A 9282-nucleotide genomic window follows, 5' to 3' on the forward strand; every position below is an offset into this window, starting at 1 on the left:
ATGAGGGAACCAGAGGGTTAAATAGGGAAACAAATTAACGTGATGGAACCAGGTGTGTACAATACAGACAAAACAAATGGAAAACAGAAACGTAGATTGGTGGCAGCTAGAAAGCCGGTGACGACGACCGCCGATAGCCGCCCGCACAAGGGTAGGCACCAACTTTGGCGGAAGTCGTGACACACCAGTCTAATTAATCACCAGATAACCATGATATCTATTTGAGGTATTACATTTCTGTATTAAATTAGGTTGACAATTAGGCCTTATCTGTGAAATCAAGCCAGAAAGATGGATTTTAATGTAGGCTATACTATATGAAAACTTATTCAGGGTGATCCCAGCTATCATATTACAAGTCAATACACTATTGTTACGGTGTCTGATTGCCTAATTAGGGGATTGGCTTCAGCCTTCAGGGTCTCCGAACTCATGAGTCTTCCGTAATACTTCTATTCGCATATGCTCAGAGGAGGAGTTTGCCCAGCTCTTCTGGCACCATTGCGTATAGTGAGTCTCTCTCTCCTGCACACTATCTGGAGGTGCAAGTCTTTTCTTCACCGGCTTCTCATCTCTTTGGTAAGTAAGTCCCCGTTTAGGCCATATTATTCCTATGTTTGTAAAGTCTTTCTGTGTGTCTGTCAATGAAAAAACTTGCCTATATGTGTGTTAACAGGTTTTGTTTGATTTTGGCACAGTGACACAATACAGTAGCCTAATGTGTAAATTTGAAACCATAGTTGCATTGTCAGTGTATTTCCATCAGATTTCCAAATAACTAGGCAAGTTTTTACTATAGGCTCATTATTTTATTGTAGGCTGGTATTATTATAGGCTGTAGATCTGCTGACTTTTTCGATAATGTTTGGGATTTTTCGTTCGATTTTCAGTTTATTTTACATGTATCATTTCTGGACACGTGGATTATTTCATTGATTAGTTGATCATTGGGACTCCTTGTAAAAAATCTTAATAATTAACTGAACTTTTTAGAAGGATATTAGGCCAGGTCCTCTTGCCACAAAGTCTATAATTGGAACGTCATGGGTGAACTATCAAGCGTTGCTATTCCTGGAAATGGTACTGATAAATCATGACAGATGCAGAGAGAGGAATGTTGACTTGCTGACTAGGGCTATAGCATAATTCTGGTATAGTCCAACTATACCTACTGGGGAGTTGGCAGTTTATAGTAATCATGTTGACGTTGATTATGTCTAACAAAATTGCTTTAAATTGTTACCAAATATAAATGCCAAAAATGCAAGTAAGATAATAATATGCCATTTAGCAGACGCTTTTATCCAAAGCGACTTACAGTCATGTGTGCATACATTTTTACGTATGGGTGGTCCCGGGGATCGAACCCACTACCCTGGCGTTACAAGCGCCATGCTCTACCAGTTGAGCTACAGAAGACCACAAGATAGAATAGGCCTTCATGTGGTTTGGGAATGTAATGCCCTTGTCACAATCCTCTCCAAATGTCAGAAACAAAACTGTTTATATTTTCATTAACATGTTGAACTTTGGTTGCAACTGTTAAAATATAAAAATTGCAGTATAAATGCACACAAATGATTATGTTTTATTCAGACAGCCTTTTACAGACACTTTATTCCCTTATTCACACTTTATTCAGCCCCTTTGTCAATTATTCGACGACATACATTGTCAAATGGCAGCAGCAACATATCAGAAACATATATAACATGCCTAAATGCATTACTGATATTTACAGGTCATGATTATAACCTACTATATTACACATTTGATTTTGACAATATTTTGTGTGACAATATTTAGTAAACTGTACAGTCAGTCAGATTCGTCTTAAATGTATTATTTACCATATGGTATTGTGATTGTGATTGTTAATATCAAAAGGTTGCTCTCTCTCTCTGACATATTCTTATTTTCTTTCCAGTAGGTCTGGGCTGTGCCCCTCTGCTGCAGACATGTCACCCAAAAAGAACAAGACTGCCAAAAAGAACAAAGGGGATATCAATGAAATAACCATAATGGTCGAGGATAGCCCAATCAATAATATCAATGGGCTGAATACCTTGTTGGAGGGAGGAAACGGCTTCAGCTGCATCTCAAGTGAAGTCACTGACCCTGTCTATGGTCCTAATCTCTTGGAGGATCTTAGCACCATGAGGCAGGATAGTTTCCTCTGTGACCTGACAGTCTCCACCAAGTCAACGTCCTTCGATGTCCACAAAGTTGTCATGGCGTCCTGCAGTGAGTACATTCAGAATATCCTAAAGAAGGATTCCGCCCTCACGAAGATTGACCTGAACGACCTTTCACCCACAGGCTTGGCCACAGCCATCACATACGCCTACTCAGGGAAACTAAGCCTGTCGTTGTACAGCACTAGCAGCACCATCGCAGCAGCCATGTTGTTGCAGATCAACACCCTGGTGAAAATGTGCAGCGATTTCCTCACGCAGGAGCTCAGCGCAGAGAACTGCATGTATGTGGCCAACATCGCCGACACCTACAACCTCAAAGAAACCAAGCAGGCCGCCCAGAAGTTCATGAGGGAGAACTTTATCGAGTTCTCTGAGATGGAGCAGTTCCTGAAGCTCACCTACGAGCAGATCAACGACTTCCTCAGTGATGATTCCCTGCAGTTGCCCTCTGAGATTACAGCCTTCCAGATGGCCATGAAGTGGTTGGACTTTAACGAGAAGAGGCTGAAATACGCCCCAGATCTTCTGACCAACATCCGCTTCGGCACCATCTCAGCCATGGACCTGGTCAACCATGTCCAGAGTGTGCCCAGAATGATGCAGGACCCCGAGTGCCATCGTCTCCTAGTGGACGCCATGAATTACCACCTGTTGCCCTACCAGCAGAACATTCTGCAGTCCCGCAGAACAAAGGTGCGTGGCGGCCTCCGGGTCATGCTGACAGTGGGTGGACGACCGGCCTTGACAGAGAAGTCTCTCAGCAAAGAGGTTCTCTACAGGGATGATGACGATGTATGGAATAGGCTGACAGAGATGCCAGCCAAGAGCTTCAATCAGTGTGTGGCAGTCCTGGATGGCTTCCTTTATGTTGCTGGTGGTGAAGACCAGAATGATGCCAGGAACCAGGCTAAACATGCTGTCAGCAACTTCTGCAGGTGAGGATTTGATTCTATATAAGCTTATTCTATTGTAAATGTATTTGCTCTGCTCTTAAAGTATGGCCGATATTACACAGACCATGACAAGCTATTGTACTGTACATTCAATTGTGTATTGAATAATAATATGTATCTAATAACATGTTTTTGGCAATTAGGTATGATCCTCGATTCAACACCTGGATTCATTTGACCAACATGATCCAGAAGCGCACCCACTTCAGTCTCAACACCTTCAATGGCCTCTTGTTTGCTATTGGAGGTCGTAACTCTGATGGATGCCAGGCTTCAATGGAGTGCTACGTGCCCTCCTCCAACCAATGGCAGATGAAAGCCCCCATGGAAATCCCCCGGTGCTGCCATGCCAGCTCCATCATTGATGGCAAGATCCTTGTTAGCGGTGGATACATCAACAATGCGTACTCCAGGGCTGTGTGCAGCTATGACCCTTCCACTGATGTGTGGCAAGATTTGAACAGTTTAAGCTCCCCTAGAGGCTGGCATTCCGCTGCTACAGTCGGAGACCGGGCTTACGTGATTGGTGGCAGCCAGCTGGGTGGCCGTGGAGAGAGGGTGGATGTCTTAGCTGTTGAGTGTTTCAACCCTCACAATGGGCAATGGAGCTACTCTGCCCCCCTAAACACAGGAGTGAGCACTGCTGGTATCGTCAGCATGAATAATAAGATCTATCTCCTTGGAGGCTGGAATGAGATTGAGAAGAAATACAAGAAATGCATCCAGGTGTATAATCCTGACCTCAATGAATGGACTGAGGACGATGAGTTGCCAGAGGCTACAGTTGGCATCTCATGCTGTGTCGTTACCATACCCACACGCAAAACACGAGAGTCCAGGGCCAGCTCAGTTTTATCTGCGCCAGTCAGCATATAGAATCTGGCAGGTCGTTCGAAAAGTAGTTTGCTTGCTAATTAAAGCAAGACCAAAAATCCTCTAGCCAGTTCATTTCAGAAAATCCTTTATGGCTTTCAATGCAGAAAGTGATCACCCTTTTTGAGGTCAGAAAAAAAGTGATAACATACAAATGTCACACATACATCTAATTTGGAATTTAATAAGATATATTCAAATTGTTTTCTTGAGTCTTATTAAGGCCTGAATGTGTGACAATTCAGGAAGTTGTTTTGTGTTGTGAGACAAATTAAAATCTTCTATTATGATGGGAACATTTATTTTATTTTGGGGCCTATTCAGCCATAATAGTTGAATCAGCCTATACTCCTCAGACCATAGCTGTTATTCCCAATAGAATACTTATTTGATGGTATATGTGCTAATAGTAACTGCATTATTTGTACAATACACATAAACATGCCCATATATTGAACCCTTATTATAATGTCACTATTATTATCATTTCCAGTGACATAAAGCTAAATACACTGTATATAGAATAAACAAAGACTGGACATATGATGATGGAAGACCGTATACTTAAAACATCATATACATGTATACAACTGTGATTAACACTGAAAAACTTGAAAAGAAAAATCTCTGAAATCAGATGTCAATGCAGAAGATAAAGGAATTACTCTGTTGCTGGAATAATAAATAATGAAGAAATGCTATATTGTACCTACCAGGAGTAGGTGCTGTTGGTTAGTACTTGTTGCTTCTTTTACTTGAGCATTTAACACACTACACAGTACAGTTATGTGAATTGGGATTAATTCGATCACTCTTTTGTTGCTGAGAATTTTCCTGCACTGCAGGAAATGCAGATGAGCTTTGTAAAAACCCATAAATTCACTGAAAACCCATACTAACGCGGTTATATTAACAGCACTTTTCATGTAGCCTACTTTTGGCCAGCTAATAGCCTAACCACTGTTCAAGCAACGTTGTGGACTAAACATTCAAATCCTGTTGCTGCAGGATTATTTTGCTGTGACAATATAGGTCAAATTAAGATCCTATGTACTGTCCTGACTCAGAAGAAGCTGGGAGAATGTTGTTATGATGAAGGTTGAATGGGGTAAAAAAATGAATTTGCCAGTGGTCATATTTGTTTTGTGAACATTTTTGAATATTGGAACATTAAGCTATTAGCCTGAGCCATTAAGGGTGTGGGCACTCTGCAACAGTGCCTCTAAATTTCCCTGAAAGATCATGATTTGTCTTGTTCTTATGTTTACTTATTTTTTAAAGGTACTCTCACTTGTAGGTGAAACTGGATTGTCTCATCATACTGTACTACTATGGCTGTGGTCCTCTGTAGCTCAGCTGGTAGAGCACAGCGCTTGTAACGCCAAGGTAGTGGGTTCGATCCCCGGGACCACCCATACACAAAAAAAAAAAAAAATGCACGCATGACTGTAAGTTGCTTTGGATAAAAGCGTCTGCTAAATGGCATATTATTATTATTATGGCTGACTCTGTAAACCAACACATTTCACTGCACCTATAGCCTTTTTCTTCAAGGCTATACACCACTATAAAAAAAACTACATAAATATTGTCTGAATTTGACTGTTTCTATGTTATTTATGCAAAGCTACATTTTACTGTCATATATGCAAACATATTTTTCACTTTATCTTTGGTATGAGTTTGCATACTTTCATGAGGCCACAGAAGCATTTTGCCAAGTCATTTCATTTGCAGGCATACATCTACAAAAAAGTTATTCATCATCAATCAATCAGTATAACAACTGTACTTGAGTAGTTGATTTAGTTTGACCTGTACAATGGAACCAACTGAATAGTCTAATTGAATGAGTGAGCTAAATCAAGCACACCTCAAATACTTTCTATATTTGAAAGTATATTACATGTATTTGACCCAGGTCTGCAGCACAGGTCTGAGCTTACTTGGCTTATTTGCAGTAAATCCAATGGCTATGAGACATACTTGCCTATGAACTTGAATAATCATACATGAGCCACCCTATTTCATGGTCTAACTCTACCCGTTGTTGAATCGTTGTGACTATCAGGTTCAAACCTCATGCAGAGAAGAAGTACAGGTAGTAGACTACAGAGGGCGACATTTTCAGTCCACTTCACAGTGCCGTAGTGTGCAAACACCATTCTAGCCCTGTATCTTGCAGCATACATAATACAGATAATCTCAAAACCTATTTTTACAACATCAGTGAGGTATCAATAATTTAATACAGATCTAAGGTTAACAGTGGGTATATGTGATGCAATAACGTCCAGCAATGTAGGTCAATCTAAATGGCAATATGACTTACTCATTATTCAATCAAGTTTGCTTGCCCCGTTTTGCTGTTTTCAAAAGAGCGATTCTGTCTTGATATCTGAAAAAACTATATTGTTGTTTTTCATTGTATAGTAGTTTGGTTGAGAAAATAAACCTTTTTAAGTTATAAAGATGTTTAATGATCAACTTGAACAATAATATGTCACACCCTGATCTGTTTCACCTATCTTTGTGCTTGTCTCCACCCCCCTCCAGGTTTCGCCCATCTTCCCCATTATGCCCAGGGTATTTATACCTGTGTTCTCTGTTTGTCTGTTGCCAGTTCGTCTTGTCTCATCAAGCCTACCAGCGGTTTTCCTGTACTCCTGTTTTTCCTCTAGTTCCTGTTTTCTAGTTTTCCCAGTTTTGACCTTTCTGCCTGCCCTGACCCTGCCTACCGTTCTGTACCTTTTGACACAGCCTTGGATTACTGACCTCTGCCTGCCCCTGAGCCTGCCTCCCGTTCTGTACCTTTTGCACTCTGTTCTAGATTACTGACCTCTGCCTGCCCTTGACCTGTCGTTTGCCTGCCCCCCTGTTTTTGTTATAAACTTTTGTTACTTCGAAACTGTCTGCATCTGGGTCTTCTCCTGAGCCGTGATATAATATTACTTGGGAAGGTGACAAAGGGAGAAATAAATAGAGGTAGAGAGGAAGGCCCATTGGCTCCAGACCAGAACACTGTACTTCCAGAAAGAGGTGAGGCAAGGTGTGGGACACTCCCACCAAGCGGGCAATTTTTTTTAGTGGCCCCCATAGAGATCCTATTAAATTACTAGACAGGCTATGTCATAAACCTTCAAAGTTCCAGAATGGGGTGAAAATGACAGCCAGTGAGAAATCCATACCAGTGTAATTGGAATGAATGGCAGTAGAGGCATAATCCTGATTTTACATATGCAGGACAATAAAAGTAAGGCATGTGATATCAGAAATGGTGTAATAGATTTATTGTCAACCTAAAATATTGTCATATAATTATGAATACAGTTTATACGGGTTTTATACAAATTGTATGTATAAATAGCCTCTAAAATATATGTAAACAGTTTATATACTTTGTATGCATTTTTTGTTTTCTTGGAAAGCTGTGTGAGTGCTATTATATGATACAATATCAGTACTTGTTGCATTTACAACTTGTCTAAGTCCTATCATCAACTGATTTCAGCCAGTGTATGGCTGTGGATTGACTGCATTGTTTGAATGGAATGTTGGCATACTGGCAGCTAATTAGAAACATTTATGGAATCATTCCTCTAAAACTGGTTGGCTAGCTAGCTAACAAACATACACTGCAGATACATTCTTTAAATGCGTTATAAAAACAATATCTTATCATAGCACTGGCAAACCATGGTTGACCAACTTCCTGACCACAATGGCAGACCTTTATCCAATCATAAGAAGGTTAATGTCCATTCTAGTATTCTAATTCCTGATTCTATGGTGACCCCCCCTCTTGAAGGCAGAAAGAAAAATGTACGTTTTAAAGGGGAACTGCACCCGCTAATTTGGCCTCATTTTTTGGCTTGTTCTTCAAGAAATGCTGCCGGCCATGACAGAAACCAAACGTGAGTTGGCTTGGGAATGTGGTTTGATGTGAGTGTTTCTTGGGTGTGTCCTTGCCACCACCAAAACAAACCCATATTTCAGAACCTTGCCCGTAGCTATTTCCCTCCACTCTATCACAACAAACAAACTCCTGCAGGTTGAGTTCAATAACTACAGACAAATGTATGGTGAGATGCTGGAGGAAGCTTTGAATAGGTCAGTAGCCTGCAGAGTAATATGAGAAGAATGAAATTGCTGAATTTATGTAGATATTCTAAACTAAGTATTTTGATAACTTTCACATGTGGTCCTCTGTAGCTCAGCTGGTAGAGCACGGCGCTTGTAACGCCAAGGTAGTGGGTTCGATCCCCGGGACCACCCATACACAAAAATGTATGCACGCATGACTGTAAGTCGCTTTGGATAAAAGCGTCTGCTAAATGGCATATTATTATTATTATTATTACATGTAGTAACAGGTCCATGTAGAATAAACAACCCTTTACATAATATGGGGAGGGAGAAAACACCAGGATCAAGGAACTCCTGTTGTATACAGGACACCACACAGGAAGGTAAGAGTATGACCACTCTGACATGTTTGCCAAGGTAGCCCAGTCTCTACCTTGGCTGAAGGTGATGTCTTTGCCAGAGCCCCATTGATGGGCATAGCAGAGTAGATCAGCTCCTAGCCCCTCATCGAAGATACTGGTCGGTCACACACAAGCGCATACACACAGAGAGCACTGATTTCATTATCAATGGTGGTTAGGATTAGCCTGGTGGAACCAACCTGAACGCTGCATTCACATTTTATATTTCACTTCAGATATCATAAAATGTGAAGTGAAATAGAATGGTGAACACAGCACTCAGGCTGGTTCCATCAAGCTTGCTTATGCCCTGGACATTCTATGCATCTAAGAAGTAGAAAATAAGCAACAAATAATGTAAGTTTACATAAATTATGTTTCACAATTGGGTTATCAAATGTATCAAAGTAATGAAGTGGGTTACCTTCTGTATTTGTACAAATGATGAGCCTGTGAAAGATGTTGCCGCTGACAGGTGAAGGTTGCTGACAGCGAGGGCATGTCTGCATGATGCTGATGAGGGCCCCCTTGCTGGTCTTCTCAATGCTGCAGGTTCACCTACAAACTGGACATCTCTCAAACAACTGCAGCAGGCAATCTTATGAGGTGGTGATGACTGGGAGGGCCTGCGACAGGGTGATATAATAGACAGCCAAGTGGTAAATTGCATTTTGTTCTAATGAAGGGACAAAGCTTTTTGCTAATGCACTTCACAACCAAAATGACTCTACTAGTCTACTGAAGAATTAGCCTACTATTTTATCAAGCCAG

The 9282-nt window shown here is 41.0% G+C and overlaps 1 protein-coding gene across 2 annotated transcripts; it reads left to right on the forward strand.

The window, feature by feature from the left end:
• The first annotated feature begins 455 nt into the window (after positions 1 to 455).
• On the forward strand, positions 456 to 5047 carry LOC121575115 (kelch-like protein 31). 2 transcript variants are annotated; one of them, XM_041887977.1, is made up of 3 exons: positions 456 to 579; positions 1928 to 3133; positions 3295 to 5047. In XM_041887977.1, exons 2-3 carry the CDS (start codon positions 1959 to 1961, stop codon positions 4025 to 4027), a joined length of 1908 nt encoding a protein of 635 aa, XP_041743911.1. In that variant the 5' UTR covers positions 456 to 579; positions 1928 to 1958; the 3' UTR covers positions 4028 to 5047. The 2 variants fall into 2 exon arrangements, with proteins under 2 accessions (XP_041743911.1, XP_041743922.1); XM_041887988.1 differs by having other exon boundaries at positions 1931 to 3133.
• The last annotated feature ends 4235 nt before the right edge of the window (positions 5048 to 9282 follow it).

Source organism: Coregonus clupeaformis, chromosome 1, assembly GCF_020615455.1.
Source record: "Coregonus clupeaformis isolate EN_2021a chromosome 1, ASM2061545v1, whole genome shotgun sequence".
Taxonomy (NCBI): Eukaryota; Metazoa; Chordata; class Actinopteri; order Salmoniformes; family Salmonidae; genus Coregonus; species Coregonus clupeaformis.